Source organism: Hylobates moloch, unplaced genomic scaffold, assembly GCF_009828535.3.
Source record: "Hylobates moloch isolate HMO894 unplaced genomic scaffold, HMol_V3 SCAFFOLD_4, whole genome shotgun sequence".
Lineage (NCBI taxonomy): Eukaryota > Metazoa > Chordata > Mammalia > Primates > Hylobatidae > Hylobates > Hylobates moloch.
The window spans coordinates 97,265,163-97,283,712 of NW_026652279.1; the positions used below are offsets into that span (position 1 = coordinate 97,265,163).

Genomic DNA, 18,550 nt, shown 5'->3' on the forward strand with positions numbered 1-18,550 from the left:
GTTGCGGTGAACTGAGACTGTGCCACTGCGCTCCAGCCTAGGTGACAGAGCGGGACTCTGTCTCAAAAAACAAAAAACAAAAACAAACAAAAAAAAGAATAGAGAGGGAAATAGATTCTGGGATCTGTGACTGTAAAGTTAGGCGACCACAGCCTTTCTGTTTTGGAGTCTGGCTCAGTGTGCTGCGGTTGGTGACGGCAGGGACCCCCCTGTCCTGGGTGTGCAGAGGAAGGGAAGGTGGCCAGCCTAGCTCTCATTGGGGACAGTCAGCCAATTGTTCTTACAGTGCCTCGTGTGTCATTTTACTGACTGCCTCGTGTCATTTTACTGACTGCCTTTTTTTTTTTAAATAAAAAATTTTTGACTCAACTAGTGGTCTTATTTTCCCCAAGTTCATGTTTCATTTGGTAACTTATAGGATATAAGATTTGCCTTACAGAAATCATTTTTATGATAAATGTTATTATTTGAAGCAGGTGATACACTAAAATTAGTTTAGAAGCCAAGTCATTATTATAGTGATAATTCACATAAAAATTTTTGGGTTTCTAGCTTATATTAAAAGTGGTTTATCATTCACAGTTCTTACTACTATATTTTTCTTAAAGCTTTGTCAGTGTATCTTACATGTTTTAAGGTGGCATCAAATCAAAGAGGAAAACAAAATCTTGATATAAGTAGACTGCATAATTAACACCTGCCCTGGTACTGTCTGGTTACATCAGCGATTCTCTAAGAAGAAAGCTAAGAAGTCAGAGTGTCAGTGGTGATTTTTTAGGAAGAGATGTGGTCCCTGGGGCTAATGTTGAACCACCCTGGCTTGCTGGACTTTTATGCTGGGCCCTGGGGCCTGCAGTGCCACTGCTAGGCTGGAGGTGGAGAGAGTCTGACCTGGCAGGAAGGCTGCCCTTTCTTTCCTTCCTTTTTTAGTTTGGTTGTTTCATTTCTTTTTTTCTATTCTCTCTTCATTTCTTTGAAGATCGACTGATCTACAGTACACCATTTAATTGAACCTTGACTGATTTACAAAGAGATTTGCATCTCTGTGCTCAGTAGGGCATTGTTAGAACTCATCAGCTACGCAAGCTGCCAGTGCCACTTTCTGTACAAGAGAAAAGTATAAAAAACTGTCACTGTGCTTAGAGCTTTGGATGGATTGTTATTGTAGCCAGCTGGAGACTGGAGGAGTCTGGCTGAATGTAGTAAACTCTCAGTTAATTAAAGCATTCAGGACTGAGATTTCTTGGTTAAGTAAATTTTTAAGTAGACTATCTATAATATTTCCATCTGTGCTGGAATTCATTCTCAAGGTTAGCACTGAACATAAATGTAAACAATAAAAAACAGTGCAGTCTCTGAGTACTGATTCATTATGTTGATGTTATTATTTTGAACAATTGAGGGATTGAAGTGATAATAGTGAAGCAAAAGCTACTCTTGGAAGAGTTCTTTCTAAGTTAAATTTGGTAATTGTTTAAACCTTTCTGCCTCATGGAATAATTTCAGTACTGTAGCTAACCTCTGTAGACAGTGCTGATAATTTTTAAGGCTACAAAAACCATTTCATTTATTAAACTGCTACAAAAATTATTTTGCTGATCCTATTAGAGGTGCTTTACAATTTCTATGGCTTTCTAACCCAGGACATGGAGACTTGTTTCTGTGTTAACATTTATAACTAAAAAGCTGAATGTCTTAAATACAATGGATAGAATTCAGGACTTCAGATTGAACTGACTTAATGTACGTATACTGGTGTCTTATTTCATTTTCTCTCTCCTTTATTTTCTTTCATGTTTTTTTCAGTTGAGCATGACCGATGTGTTAGTTGCATGTTACATGTAGTGTGTATGTGTGTGTTTTCTTGGCATTTAATTTATACCTTAGATGAGATAATTTTCCTGAAGGTAGGTATATGTTTTATAAATTGCCAAATTTCATGCAAGGATATTGGGTAAGATTATCTATGGATGCATGTCATGGCAATTATTAACATAGAGCACAAAGTGGTATATATTTAATTTTTTGTTTTCTGAGTGTTTTAAATTTTAATTTCTAACTCTTTTTTTGTATCTCTAGTGTTATATCCTTGCCTTATGATTTGAATATTCCATTATAGTTAAATCTGATTCGGTGAGCATTTTTAAAGAACAGTGTTGTAAAATTATATTTTAATAAGACTTACAGATCAAACAGGCTGTACTAGTCAAGCTGCTGACAAGATTTTGTAATTTCTTAAATATTGCTGCTTGAATTATCTTAAATCACACAATGTAGAAACCGAAAAATATTCTGAATTTGGGTATTGACACCTTCCTAAAGTTGCAAAAGTGTGCCCTTGCTTAAATTTCTATGGCAGTAATTTTTAAATGTCTTATTGTTACATGAAAGGCAATTTCTTGGTAGAAGATAAAGTCATCTTTTTTATACGTAAGCCTCTGAAATAAGGGTATGCTTTCTTGGATAAAAAAGTAACAATATGCAAAAGTTTCCAGAGCCTGAGGCGGGATTCCTCTTATAATATTTTCCAAACTTGCTCTTTTTATTTTATTTTTTGTTTTTTTGAGACGGAGCCTTGCTCTGTCGCCCAGGCTGGAGAGCAGTGGCGCAATCTCGGCTCACTGCAACCTCCGCCTCCCAGGTTCAAGCAGTTCTCTGCCTCAGCCTCCTGAGTAGTTGGGACTACAGGTGCCTGCCACCATGCCTGGCTAATTTTTGTATTTTTAGTAGAGATGGGTTTCACCATCTTGGCCAGGCTGGTCTTGAACTCCTGATCTCGTGATCCACCCGCTTTGGCGCCCCAAAGTGGTGGGATTACAGATGTGAGCCACTGTGCCTTGCCACTCTTTCAAGAGTCTAGAAGTCATATGTACATAGGGAGAATATTGAATGTTAGTATCTATATGAGATCGAATTTGAGATGTTCTTTATTTCTCTGGGAAAAATATACCTATAGATGTATGGTGTTTTTTTTTTCATTTTGTTCCTACTGATATTATAAATGTTATACTCTGAAATACTAAATTCACTTAGAAAGAAAATGTTAATTTCTAGGCCAGTGGTTAAAATCAGTAAAAACTGCCCCCTTCAACCCAAGCAAATATCTTCTTAGTGTTCTAGTTTATCAGACATCCAAAAGCGGAGCTGCTCTGCTGCCTTCACAGCACTGCCCCACGTGCTCCCTTTGTTGCCTCCAAAGTATTTCTGCAAAAATCCCGGGGCTCTGAAGAGCACACTTTAATAATAAGTAGCTAGATAAAGGGTACTTTGAAAAAGTTGTAAATATGCTCTGTATTTGGGCATAAATATAGAGCAGTCTTTAGATCTAGAATCTCATCCCCATTATTTTTCCAAATGAGAGAATTCCAGTCCCAGAAAGATGAAATGGCACTTAAATTAGACATCTGTTTAGTTGTTGAAAGGAAACCATGTAAGTCTCATTGCTGCCTCAGCTTCAGAAAGCGCTGGTCAGCTGCAACTGAGACTCCAGCCTCTGTGCGCTGACTTCATGACCTTCTCTGTAGGTCATGCAGCTGTGTGGCTCCTGGAAACTTGAAGTTAACAGAAAACATCCTTCATACAGGTTGGGTGTCCCTAACCCAAAAATCTGAAACCCCAGATCTTCCAAAATCTGAAACAAGTATCTACATGACACTCAAAAGAAATGCTCATTGGAGCACTTTGGATTTCAGATTTTTGGATTTGGAATGCTCAGCTGGTAAGTACAATGTGAATTTTCCAAAGTCCAAAAGAGTCCCAAATCCAAAACACTTCTGGTCACAAGCATTCAGATAAGGGATACTCAGCCTTTATTGGGGTTGTGTATCAATTTTTATCTTTAAATAAAAAGATTCTTATAAAAATTTTATCTGCATTTTTCCTTGGTGTTTTTATTTGTGGGCAAATAAGTGTTAAACATTGTTTTCCATGTTGATTTCATTTGCAGAACATTATAGGATACTTTAAAAAACATATTTAAATGCATTTTGTATATTTATTTAAAATAAGCATTTTCCAGGCAGAATTATTTTTGTCACAGGTTATTGTAAATATGGATTTATATATAGATTTTCTATCACTATTATTATTTAAAAATTATTTTAGCCCAGTTTTGCTGAATTTTTACATATACTTCCAACTCTTAGAAAACTTTCCGGTACTGGCCGGGCGTGGTGGCTCATGCCTGTAATCCCAGCACTTTGGGAGCCCGAGGCGGGTGGGTCACGAGGTCAGGAGATTGAGACCATCCTGGCTAATATGGTGAAACCCCGTCTCTACTAAAAATAAAAAAAATTAACCGGGTGTGGTGGCGGGCCCTTGTAGTCCCAGCTACTTGGGAGGCTGAGGCAGGAGAGTGGCGTGAACCCGGGAGGTGGAGCTTGCAGTGAGCGGAGATTGTGCTACTGCGCCCCAGCCTGGGTGACAGAGCAAGACTCCATCAAAAAAAAAAAGAACTTTCCAGTACTGTCTTATTTGTGAGAATAGAAAGCTGTTGTAGTAGAATTATATGTATTTATGACATTTCTGTATATGATTTACAGGAAGACCATGTACTCAGCTGCAGCTTCTAAATCCAGAACGATTTGCACGTCTTATCAAGGAAGTAATGAATACATTCTGGCCTGGCAGAGAATTGATTGTTCAATGGTATCCATTTGATGAAAACAGAAATCACCCATCTGTTTCATGGCTTAAGATGGTTTGGAAAAATCTTTATATACATTTTTCAGAGGATTTGACTTTATTTGATGAGATGCCACTTATCCCCAGAACTATACTAGAGGAAGGTCAGACATGTGTGGAACTCATTAGACTCAGGATTCCATCATTAGTCATTTTAGACGATGAATCTGAAGCACAGCTTCCAGAATTTTTAGCAGACATTGTACAAAAACTTGGAGGGTTTGTCCTTAAAAAATTAGATGCATCTATACAACATCCGCTTATTAAAAAATATATTCATTCACCATTACCAAGTGCTGTTTTGCAGATAATGGAGAAGATGCCATTGCAGAAATTGTGTAATCAAATAACTTCACTACTTCCAACACACAAAGATGCCCTGAGGAAGTTCTTGGCTAGTTTAACTGATAGCAGTGAGAAAGAGAGAAGAATTATTCAAGAATTGGCAATATTCAAGCGCATTAACCATTCTTCTGGTCAGGGAATTTCCTCTTATACAAAATTGAAAGGTTGTAAAGTCTTACACCATACTGCCAAACTCCCAGCAGATCTGCGACTTTCTATTTCAGTAATAGACAGTAGTGATGAAGCTACTATTTGTCTGGCAAACATGTTGAAAATAGAACAGTTAAAGACCACTAGCTGCTTAAAGCTTGTTTTAAAAGATATTGAAAATGCATTTTATTCACGTGAAGAGGTAACACAGTTTATGTTATGGGTCCTTGAGAATCTATCTTCTCTTAAAAATGAGAATCCAAATGTGCTTGAGTGGTTAACACCATTAAAATTCATCCAGATATCACAGGAACAGATGGTATCAGCTGGCGAACTCTTTGACCCTGATATAGAAGTACTAAAGGATCTTTTTTGTAATGAAGAAGGAACCTATTTCCCACCCTCAGTTTTTACCTCACCAGATATTCTTCACTCCTTGAGACAGATTGGTTTAAAAAACGAAGCCAGTCTCAAAGAAAAGGATGTTGTGCAAGTGGCAAAAAAAATTGAAGCCTTACAGGTCAGTGCTTGTCCAGATCAAGATGTTCTTCTGAAGAAAGCCAAAACCCTGTTGCTGGTTTTAAATAAGAATCACACACTGTTGCAATCATCTGAAGGAAAGATGACATTGAAGAAAATAAAATGGGTTCCAGCCTGCAAGGAAAGGCCTCCAAATTATCCAGGCTCTTTGGTCTGGAAAGGAGATCTCTGTAATCTCTGTGCACCACCAGATATGTGTGACGTAGGCCATGCAATTCTCACTGGCTCCTCACTTCCTCTTGTTGAAAGTATCCATGTGAACCTGGAAAAAGCATTAGGGATCTTCACAAAACCTAGCATTAGTGCTGTCTTAAAACACTTTAAGATTGTTGTTGACTGGTATACTTCAAAAACCTTTAGTGATGAAGACTACTATCAATTCCAGCATATTTTGCTTGAAATTTATGGATTCATGCATGATCATCTAAATGAAGGGAAAGATTCTTTTAAAGCCTTAAAATTTCCATGGGTTTGGACTGGCAAAAAGTTTTGTCCACTTGCCCAGGCCGTGATTAAACCAACCCATGATCTTGACCTTCAGCCTTATTTGCATAATGTACCTAAAACCATGGCAAAATTCCACCAACTATTTAAGGTCTGTGGTTCAATAGAGGAGTTGACATCAGATCATATTTCCATGGTTATTCAGAAGATATATCTCAAAAGTGACCAAGATCTCAGTGAACAGGAAAGCAAACAAAATCTTCATCTTATGTTGAATATTATCAGATGGCTGTATAGCAATCAGATTCCAGCAAGCCCCAACACACCAGTTCCTATACATCATAGCAAAAATCCTTCCAAACTTATCATGAAGCCAATTCACGAATGCTGTTATTGTGACATTAAAGTTGATGACCTTAATGACTTACTTGAAGATTCTGTGGAACCAATCATTTTGGTGCATGAGGACATACCCATGAAAACTGCAGAATGGCTAAAAGTTCCATGCCTTAGTACAAGACTGATAAATCCTGAAAACATGGGATTTGAGCAGTCAGGACAAAGAGAGCCACTTACTGTAAGAATTAAAAATATTCTGGAAGAATACCCTTCAGTGTCAGATATTTTTAAAGAACTGCTTCAAAATGCTGATGATGCAAATGCAACAGAATGCAGTTTCTTGATTGATATGAGAAGAAATATGGACATAAGAGAGAATCTCCTAGACCCAGGGATGGCAGCTTGTCATGGACCTGCTTTGTGGTCATTCAACAATTCTCAATTCTCAGATTCAGATTTTGTGAACATAACTAGGTTAGGAGAATCTTTAAAAAGGGGAGAAGTTGACAAAGTTGGAAAATTTGGTCTTGGATTTAATTCTGTTTACCATATCACTGATATTCCTATCATTATGAGTCGGGAATTCATGATAATGTTCGATCCAAACATAAATCATATCAGTAAACACATTAAAGACAAATCCAATCCTGGGATCAAAATTAATTGGAGTAAACAACAGAAAAGACTTAGAAAATTTCCTAATCAGTTCAAACCATTTATAGATGTATTTGGCTGTCAGTTACCTTTGACAGTAGAAGCACCTTACAGCTATAATGGAACTCTTTTCCGACTGTCCTTTAGAACTCAACAGGAAGCAAAAGTGAGTGAAGTTAGTAGTACCTGCTACAATACAGCAGATATTTATTCTCTTGTGGATGAATTTAGTCTCTGTGGACACAGGCTTATCATTTTCACTCAGAGTGTAAAGTCAATGTATTTGAAGTACTTGAAAATTGAGGAAACCAATCCCAGCTTAGCACAAGATACAGTAATAATTAAAAAAAAATCCTGCTCTTCCAAAGCATTGAACACACCTGTCTTAAGTGTTTTAAAAGAGGCTGCTAAGCTCATGAAGACTTGTAGCAGCAGTAATAAAAAGCTTCCCAGTGATGAACCAAAATCATCTTGCATTCTTCAGATCACAGTGGAAGAATTTCACCATGTGTTCAGAAGGATTGCTGATTTACAGTCGCCACTTTTTAGAGGTCCAGATGATGACCCAGCTGCTCTCTTTGAAATGGCTAAGTCTGGCCAATCAAAAAAGCCATCAGATGAGTTGTCACAAAAAACAGTAGAGTGTACCACGTGGCTTCTGTGTACTTGCATGGACACAGGAGAGGCTCTGAAGTTTTCCCTGAGTGAGAGTGGAAGAAGACTAGGACTGGTTCCATGTGGGGCAGTAGGAGTTCAGCTGTCAGAAATCCAGGAGCAGAAGTGGACTGTGAAACCACACATTGGAGAGGTGTTTTGCTATTTACCTTTACGAATAAAAACAGGCTTGCCAGTTCATATCAATGGGTGCTTTGCTGTTACATCAAATAGGAAAGAAATCTGGAAAACAGATACAAAAGGACGATGGAATACCACGTTCATGAGACATGTTATTGTGAAAGCTTACTTACAGGCACTGAGTGTCTTACGGGACCTGGCCACTAGTGGGGAGCTAATGGATTATACTTACTATGCAGTGTGGCCCGATCCTGATTTAGTTCATGATGATTTTTCTGTTATTTGCCAAGGATTTTATGAAGATATAGCTCATGGAAAAGGGAAAGAATTGACCAAAGTCTTCTCTGATGGATCTACTTGGGTTTCCATGAAGAATGTAAGATTTCTAGATGACTCTATACTTAAAAGAAGAGATGTTGGTTCAGCAGCCTTCAAGATATTTTTGAAATACCTCAAGAAGACTGGGTCCAAAAACCTCTGTGCTGTTGAACTTCCTTCTTCGGTAAAATTAGGATTTGAAGAAGCTGGCTGCAAACAGATACTACTTGAAAACACATTTTCAGAGAAACAGTTTTTTTCTGAAGTGTTTTTTCCAAATATTCAAGAAATTGAAGCAGAACTTAGAGATCCGTTAATGATTTTTGTTCTAAATGAAAAAGTTGATGAGTTTTCAGGAATTCTTCGTGTTACTCCATGTATTCCTTGTTCCTTGGAGGGGCATCCTTTGGTTTTGCCATCAAGATTGATCCACCCTGAAGGACGAGTTGCAAAGTTATTTGATATTAAAGATGGAAGATTCCCTTATGGTTCTACTCAGGATTATCTCAATCCTATTATTTTGATTAAACTAGTTCAGTTAGGTATGGCAAAAGATGATATTTTATGGGATGACATGCTAGAACGTGCAGTGTCAGTAGCTGAAATTAATAAAAGTGATCATGTTGCTGCATGCCTAAGAAGTAGTATCTTATTGAGTCTTATTGATGAGAAACTAAAAATAAGGGATCCTAGAGCAAAGGATTTTGCTGCAAAATATCAGACAATCCCCTTCCTCCCATTTCTGACAAAACCAGCAGGTTTTTCTTTGGACTGGAAAGGTAACAGTTTTAAGCCTGAAACCATGTTTGCAGCAACTGACCTTTATACAGCTGAACATCAAGATATAGTTTGTCTTTTGCAACCAATTCTAAATGAAAATTCCCATTCCTTTAGAGGTTGTGGTTCAGTGTCATTGGCTGTTAAAGAATTTTTGGGATTACTCAAGAAGCCAACAGTTGATCTGGTTATAAACCAGTTGAAAGAAGTAGCAAAATCAGTTGATGATGGAATTACACTGTACCAGGAGAATATCACCAATGCTTGCTACAAATACCTTCATGAAGCCTTGATGCAAAATGAAATCACTAAGATATCAATTATTGATAAGTTAAAACCCTTTAGTTTCATTCTAGTTGAGAATACATATGTTGACTCAGAAAAGGTTTCTTTTCATTTAAATTTTGAGGCGGCACCATACCTTTATCAGTTGCCTAATAAATATAAAAATAATTTCCGCGAACTTTTTGAAAGTGTGGGTGTGAGGCAGTCATTCACTGTTGAAGATTTTGCTCTTGTTTTGGAATCTATTGATCAAGAAAGAGGAACAAAGCAAATAACAGAAGAGAATTTTCAGCTTTGCCGACGAATAATCAGTGAAGGAATATGGAGTCTCATTAGAGAAAAGAAACAAGAATTTTGTGAGAAAAATTATGGCAAGATATTATTGCCAGATACTAATCTTATGCTTCTCCCTGCCAAATCGTTATGCTACAATGATTGCCCTTGGATAAAAGTAAAGGATACCACTGTAAAATACTGTCATGCTGACATACCCAGGGAGGTAGCAGTAAAACTAGGAGCAGTCCCAAAGCGACACAAAGCCTTAGAAAGATATGCATCCAATGTCTGTTTTACAACACTTGGCACAGAATTTGGGCAGAAAGAAAAATTGACCAGCAGAATTAAGAGCATCCTTAATGCATATCCTTCTGAAAAGGAAATGTTGAAAGAGCTTCTTCAAAATGCTGATGATGCAAAGGCGACAGAAATCTGTTTTGTGTTTGATCCTAGACAGCATCCAGTTGATAGAATATTTGATGATAAGTGGGCCCCATTGCAAGGGCCAGCACTTTGTGTGTACAACAACCAGCCATTTACAGAAGATGATGTTAGAGGAATTCAGAATCTTGGAAAAGGCACGAAAGAAGGAAATCCTTATAAAACTGGACAATATGGAATAGGATTCAATTCTGTGTATCATATCACAGACTGCCCATCTTTTATTTCTGGCAATGACATCCTGTGTATTTTTGATCCTCATGCCAGATATGCACCAGGGGCCACATCCATTAGTCCTGGACGCATGTTTAGAGATTTGGATGCAGATTTTAGGACACAGTTCTCAGATGTTCTGGATCTTTATCTGGGAACCCATTTTAAACTGGATAATTGCACAATGTTCAGATTTCCTCTTCGTAATGCAGAAATGGCAAAAGTTTCGGAAATTTCGTCCGTTCCAGCATCAGACAGGATGGTCCAGAATCTTTTGGACAAACTGCGCTCAGATGGGGCAGAACTTCTAATGTTTCTTAATCACATGGAAAAAATTTCTATTTGTGAAATAGATAAAAGTACTGGAGCTCTAAATGTGCTGTATTCAGTAAAGGGCAAAATCACAGATGGAGACAGATTGAAAAGGAAACAATTTCATGCATCTGTAATTGATAGTGTTACTAAAAAGAGGCAGCTCAAAGACATACCAGTTCAACAAATAACCTATACTATGGATACTGAGGACTCTGAAGGAAATCTTACTACGTGGCTAATTTGTAATAGATCAGGCTTTTCAAGTATGGAGAAAGTATCTAAGAGTGTCATATCAGCTCACAAGAACCAAGATATTACTCTTTTCCCACGTGGTGGAGTAGCTGCCTGCATTACTCACAACTATAAAAAACCCCATAGGGCCTTCTGTTTTTTGCCTCTCTCTTTGGAGACTGGGCTGCCATTTCATGTGAATGGCCACTTTGCACTGGATTCAGCCAGAAGGAACCTGTGGCGTGATGATAATGGAGTTGGTGTTCGAAGTGACTGGAATAACAGTTTAATGACAGCATTAATAGCGCCTGCATATGTTGAACTGCTAATACAGTTAAAAAAACGGTATTTCCCTGGTTCTGATCCAACATTATCAGTGTTACAGAACACCCCTATTCATGTTGTAAAGGACACTTTAAAGAAGTTTTTATCATTTTTCCCAGTTAACCGTCTTGATCTACAGCCAGATTTATATTGTCTAGTGAAAGCACTTTACAATTGCATTCACGAAGACATGAAACGTCTTTTACCTGTTGTGCGGGCTCCAAATATTGATGGCTCTGACTTGCACTCTGCAGTTATAATTACTTGGATCAATATGTCTACTTCAAATAAAACTAGACCATTTTTTGACAATTTACTACAGGATGAATTGCAGCACCTTAAAAATGCAGATTATAATATCACCACACGCAAAACAGTAGCAGAGAATGTCTATAGGCTGAAACATCTCCTTTTAGAAATTGGTTTCAACTTGGTTTATAACTGTGATGAAACTGCTAATCTTTACCACTGTCTTATAGATGCAGATATTCCTGTTAGTTATGTGACCCCTGCTGATATCAGATCTTTTTTAATGACATTTTCCTCTCCTGACACTAATTGCCATATTGGGAAGCTGCCTTGTCGTCTGCAGCAGACTAATCTAAAACTTTTTCATAGTTTAAAACTTTTAGTTGATTATTGTTTTAAAGATGCAGAAGAAAATGAGATTGAAGTTGAGGGATTGCCCCTTCTCATTACACTGGACAGTGTTTTGCAAACTTTTGATGCAAAACGACCCAAGTTTCTAACAACATATCATGAATTGATTCCATCCCGCAAAGACTTGTTTATGAATACATTATATTTGAAATATAGTAATATTTTACTGAACTGTAAAGTTGCAAAAGTGTTTGACATTTCCAGCTTTGCTGATTTGTTATCCTCTGTGTTGCCTCGAGAATATAAGACCAAAAGTTGCACAAAGTGGAAAGACAATTTTGCAAGTGAGTCTTGGCTTAAGAATGCATGGCATTTTATCAGCGAATCTGTAAGTGTGAAAGAAGATCAGGAAGAAACAAAACCAACATTTGACATTGTTGTTGATACTCTAAAAGACTGGGCATTGCTTCCAGGAACAAAGTTTACTGTTTCAGCCAACCAGCTTGTGGTTCCTGAAGGAGATGTTCTGCTTCCTCTCAGCCTTATGCACATTGCAGTTTTTCCAAATGCCCAGAGTGATAAAGTGTTTCATGCTCTCATGAGAGCTGGCTGTATTCAGCTTGCTTTGAACAAAATCTGTTCCAAAGACAGTGCATTTGTTCCTTTGTTGTCATGTCACACAGCAAATATAGAGAGCCCCACAAGCATCTTGAAGGCTCTACATTATATGGTCCAAACTTCAACATTTAGAACAGAAAAATTAGTAGAAAATGATTTTGAGGCACTTTTGATGTATTTCAACTGCAATTTGAATCATTTGATGTCCCAAGATGATATAAAAATTTTAAAGTCACTTCCGTGCTATAAATCCATCAGTGGCCGCTATGTGAGCATTGCAAAATTTGGAACATGCTATGTACTTACAAAAAGTATCCCTTCAGCTGAAGTGGAAAAATGGACACAATCATCATCATCTGCATTTCTTGAAGAAAAAATACACTTAAAAGAACTATATGAGGTGATTGGTTGTGTACCTGTAGATGATCTTGAGGTATATTTGAAACACCTCTTACCAAAAATTGAAAATCTCTCTTATGATGCAAAATTAGAGCACTTGATCTACCTTAAGAATAGATTATCAAGTGCTGAGGAATTATCAGAGATTAAGGAACAACTTTTTGAAAAACTGGAAGGTTTATTGATAATCCATGATGCTAACAGTAGACTAAAGCAAGCAAAACATTTCTATGATAGAACTGTGAGAGTTTTTGAAGTTATGCTTCCTGAAAAATTGTTTATTCCTAATGATTTCTTTAAGAAATTGGAACAACTTATAAAACCCAAAAATCATGTTACATTTATGACATCCTGGGTGGAATTCTTAAGAAATATTGGACTAAAATACATACTTTCTCAGCAGCAGTTGTTACAATTTGCTAAGGAAATCAGTGTGAGGGCTAATACAGAAAACTGGTCCAAAGAAACCTTGCAAAATACAGTTGATATCCTTCTGCATCATATATTCCAAGAACGAATGGATTTGTTATCTGGAAATTTTCTGAAAGAACTATCTTTAATACCATTCTTATGTCCTGAGCGGGCCCCTGCGGAATTCATTAGATTTCATCCTCAATATCAAGAGGTAAATGGAACACTTCCTCTTATAAAGTTCAATGGAGCACAGGTAAATCCAAAATTCAAGCAATGTGATGTACTCCAGCTGTTATGGACATCCTGCCCTATTCTTCCAGAGAAAGCTACACCCTTAAGCATTAAAGAACAAGAAGGTAGTGACCTTGGTCCACAAGAACAGCTTGAACAAGTTTTAAATATGCTTAACGTTAACCTGGATCCTCCTCTTGATAAGGTAATCAATAACTGCAGAAACATATGCAACATAACGACTTTGGATGAAGAAATGGTAAAAACTAGAGCAAAAGTCTTAAGGAGCATATATGAATTCCTCAGTGCAGAAAAAAGGGAATTTCGTTTTCAGTTGCGAGGGGTTGCTTTTGTGATGGTAGAAGATGGTTGGAAACTTCTGAAGCCTGAGGAGGTAGTCATAAACCTAGAATATGAATCTGATTTTAAACCTTATTTGTACAAGCTACCTTTAGAACTTGGCACATTTCACCAGTTGTTCAAACACTTAGGTACTGAAGATATTATTTCAACTAAGCAATACGTTGAAGTGTTGAGCCGCATATTTAAAAATTCTGAGGGCAAACAGTTAGATCCTAATGAAATGCGTACAGTTAAGAGAGTAGTTTCTGGTCTGTTCAGGAGTCTACAGAATGATTCAGTCAAGGTGAGGAGTGATCTCGAGAATGTACGAGACCTTGCGCTTTACCTCCCAAGCCAGGATGGTAGATTGGTAAAGTCAAGCATCTTAGTGTTTGATGATGCGCCACATTATAAAAGTAGAATCCAGGGGAATATTGGTGTGCAAATGTTGGTTGATCTCAGCCAGTGCTACTTAGGGAAAGACCATGGATTTCACACTAAGTTGATAATGCTCTTTCCTCAAAAACTTAGACCTCGATTATTGAGCAGTATACTTGAAGAACAATTAGATGAAGAGACTCCCAAAGTTTGTCAGTTTGGAGCATTGTGTTCTCTTCAAGGAAGATTGCAGTTACTCTTGTCTTCTGAACAGTTCATTACAGGACTGATTAGAATTATGAAGCATGAAAATGATAATGCTTTTCTGGCCAATGAAGAAAAAGCCATAAGACTTTGCAAAGCCCTAAGAGAAGGACTGAAAGTATCCTGTTTTGAAAAGCTTCAAACAACATTAAGAGTTAAAGGTTTTAATCCTATACCCCACAGCAGAAGTGAAACTTTTGCTTTTTTGAAGCGATTTGGTAATGCAGTCATCTTGCTCTACATTCAACATTCAGACAGTAAAGACATTAATTTCCTGTTAGCATTGGCAATGACTCTTAAGTCAGCAACTGACAATTTGATTTCTGACACTTCATATTTAATTGCTATGCTAGGATGCAATGATATTTACAGGATTGGTGAGAAACTTGACAGTTTAGGAGTGAAATATGACTCTTCGGAGCCATCAAAACTGGAACTTCCAATGCCTGGCACACCAATTCCTGCTGAAATTCATTACACTCTGCTTATGGACCCAATGAATGTTTTTTACCCGGGAGAATATGTTGGGTACCTTGTTGATGCTGAAGGTGGTGATATCTATGGATCATACCAGCCAACATACACATACGCAATTATTGTACAAGAAGTTGAAAGAGAAGATGCTGACAATTCTAGTTTTCTAGGAAAGATATATCAGATAGATATTGGTTATAGTGAATACAAAATAGTTAGCTCTCTTGATCTGTATAAGTTTTCAAGACCTGAGGAAAGCTCTCAAAGCAGGGACAGTGCTCCTTCTACGCCAACCAGCCCCACTGAGTTCCTCTCCCCTGGCCTGAGAAGCATTCCTCCTCTTTTCTCAGGTAGAGAGAGCCACAAGACTTCTTCCAAACATCAGTCTCCCAAAAAGCTTAAGGTTAATTCTTTACCAGAAATCTTAAAAGAAGTGACATCTGTGGTGGAGCAAGCATGGAAGCTTCCAGAATCAGAACGAAAAAAGATTATTAGGCGGTTGTATTTGAAATGGCATCCTGACAAAAATCCAGAGAACCATGACATTGCCAATGAAGTTTTTAAACATTTGCAGAATGAAATCAACAGATTAGAAAAACAGGCTTTTCTAGATCAAAATGCAGACAGGGCCTCCAGACGAACATTTTCAACCTCAGCATCCCGATTTCAGTCAGACAAGTACTCATTTCAGAGATTCTATACTTCATGGAATCAAGAAGCAACGAGCCATAAATCTGAAAGACAGCAACAGAACAAAGAAAAATGCCCCCCTTCAGCTGGACAGACTTACTCTCAAAGGTTCTTTGTTCCTCCCACCTTCAAGTCGGTTGGCAATCCAGTGGAAGCACGCAGATGGCTAAGACAAGCCAGAGCAAACTTCTCAGCTGCCAGGAATGACCTTCATAAAAATGCCAATGAGTGGGTGTGCTTTAAATGTTACCTTTCTACCAAGTTAGCTTTGATTGCAGCTGACTATGCTGTGAGGGGAAAGTCCGATAAAGATGTAAAACCAACTGCACTTGCTCAGAAAATAGAGGAATATAGTCAGCAACTTGAAGGACTGACAAATGATGTTCACACATTGGAAGCTTATGGTGTAGACAGTTTAAAAACAAGATACCCTGATTTGCTTCCCTTTCCTCAGATCCCAAATGACAGGTTCACTTCTGAGGTTGCTATGAGGGTGATGGAATGTACTGCCTGTATCATAATAAAACTTGAAAATTTTATACAACAAAAAGTGTGAAGGTATTTAACGAAAAAAAAAGGTAGATCTTGAATGTGTTGTAGCACGAATAAATTGCTGTACTTCATTAAGCTTCATTGCCAGTTAGCTAGGAATTGTTAAGCACATTGGAGATTGTTCTTGGAGAATTCTGGAGTTGTTGTGAACGTGAATACCAATGGAAAACCTGAACTGAATCTAAAAGAAAACTATTTTGAAGATGGTGAGCTGCAAAATAGCTGGATGGATTTGAATGATTGGGATGGTACATTATTGAACTGCACTTTATATAACCAAAGCTTAGCAGTTTGTTAGATAAGAGTCTGTGTATGGCTCTGGTTAGGATGAAGTTAATTTTATGTTTTTAACATGGTATTTTTGAAGGAGCTAATGAAACACTGGACATATCATTGGTTTAAACATAAGGGGAATTAAGTCTTTGTAGTTTGTCATTTTTTTAAGTGGATCCTCTTGGATGCATTATTTTCTTATCAGCTGGCTCTGATTATGAATTGGTTGTAATTTTATGTTGTACTCAGTGCATTTAAGAAATGGTACAGTATTTTAATCCTATTACTTGACTAAGAGTGTGAAGGTAGTACTTTTTAGAGTGCACTGAGTGCACTTTACATCTTTATTTAAATTTTTTTTAACATCTTATGTTTACAGGCTTCCTGTTTCATGAAGATAGCAATGGAAAACTCAAAATGGTGGCAGTTCTTATTACCAGATGTTAGTATTGTTTCTGGAAACTGCTTGCCAAGACAACATTTATTAACTGTTAGAACACTTGCTTTATGTTTGTGTGTACATATTTTCCACAAATGTTATAATTTATATAGTGTGGTTGAACAGGATGCAATCTTTTGTTGTCGAAAGGTGCTGCAGTTCAAAAAAAAAAAAACTTTTCTTTCAATATGGCACGTAGTGGAGTTTTTTTTAACTTTAAAAACATTAAAAATTGTTAAAATCATTGTGTTATCTAGTAGTTTATAATTATCAGCTTATATTTCCCCATGAATGATCAGAACTGACATTTAATTCATGTTTGTCTCGCCATACTTCTTTACTTTAACATATTTCTTTTGCAGAATGTAAAAGAAAAGTAATGATAATTAGTTTATATAAGTGTACTGGCTGTAAATGATGCTAAATATATTTTATGCAATTAAGGGCTTACAGAACATGTTGAAACTTTTTTTAGTTTTATTGGTAATAAGGAATGTTTGCACCTCTACATTTTATTGCTTCTGGATGTGAAATCATGTAATTATTTCTGCTGTTATATAAAGTGCCATACTTTTAATAAAGCAAAATGTACATATGAAATCATCATAATGGGTGTTTCCTGAGAAATAGTTCATTGGAAATCAAACTTAACATCTTAATATTAAGTTTTGATGTGTGTGAATGTGTGTGTTTATTGGAAATATTAGGAAAATATTTTCCTGTATATTTTCATGCTGGAATTATAGATTTTTAGGATTAATAGAATATAAAGTGCTTGTTATATACTAGGTTTAGGTGCTCATTGATTGAGTTTATGTCACCTTTTTAGGGAATCAGATTAGCTGATATATATGGTATATATGTGTTTGGAAACAGATACATTAAATATTTTTTTCCTCAAGGTAGAGCTGAATTGATATTTCCATTGCCTCAGGGACAGCTGCATGTCTGGGACTAATTCACACTTTATTACTGACAGATACGAGTTCTTCATCTTTATAGTTGAGGCACAAGTCTTCAGAGTTAGGCAGATGAGGGCTAAGAGTGCTGTCTGTTCTGGAGCTACCTGAATTCTGCGTCTTCAGCTTTATTTAAAGTACTTGCTACTTCGAAGCTTCAATTCAGCATTTAGATTTTACTGCTTTTGAATATTAAAATTTACACAGAAAACCTCATTTGGCCTTGATCTAGTTGGAGTTTTGTGTTTTTCCAGGCAAAAAAAAAAAAAAAAAATAACCAAAAACCAAAAAACCTCATAATTTGATTTTAGAAAGTTAATACAATTATATATAACTTTTTAATGAAGCGCTCCCATCAGGGTCATGCTGTACCTGTAATCAAACACATTAGTATTTCTGCAGTGAAGTCTATGAGGGTTCACACTAAATTGAATACACAGGCCTGATAAATAGCCTTATGTAATTTGAGTCAGCTTTTGCCACCAATAGTTTACAGCAGACTTATTTGAAAATTTTCACTTTTTGAAGCTTTTTAGATACTGAAATTGAGGATAAGGAATTTTGGACCTGAACTATCTTGTTATTTTGCACTTCCCCCACCCTTTTCCATAGTTTGCTTCTTTTAAAAAGACAAAGGAAGCTGTTGACTGTGGTTGGATCAGCTGCTCCTGAGTAGCGTGCAGTCTGGGAAAGGGATGGAGCAGCATCTGCACTCGTCAACAGGGTCTTTGCTGCAGAGGCTCCAGGGACAGGGACGGGGCATCCCCAGCAGGATGGCTCAATTGTT

At 37.1% G+C, this 18,550-nt stretch overlaps 2 protein-coding genes across 3 annotated transcripts in view; one reads left to right on the plus strand and one right to left on the minus strand.

The window, feature by feature from the left end:
* Positions 1–17,419, plus strand: part of SACS (sacsin molecular chaperone) — a 109,985-nt gene extending 92,566 nt beyond the window's left edge. For both annotated transcript variants that reach the window (XM_032150659.2, XM_032150661.2), the window contains one exon: positions 4,542–17,419. In XM_032150659.2, the coding sequence (XP_032006550.1) occupies positions 4,542–16,096 (11,555 nt within the window). In that variant the 3' untranslated portion in view covers positions 16,097–17,419. The remainder of the gene's footprint in view (positions 1–4,541) is intronic.
* Positions 1–18,550, minus strand: part of SGCG (sarcoglycan gamma) — a 216,857-nt gene that overhangs the window by 24,999 nt on the left and 173,308 nt on the right. The gene's annotated exons all lie outside the window — the stretch shown is intronic.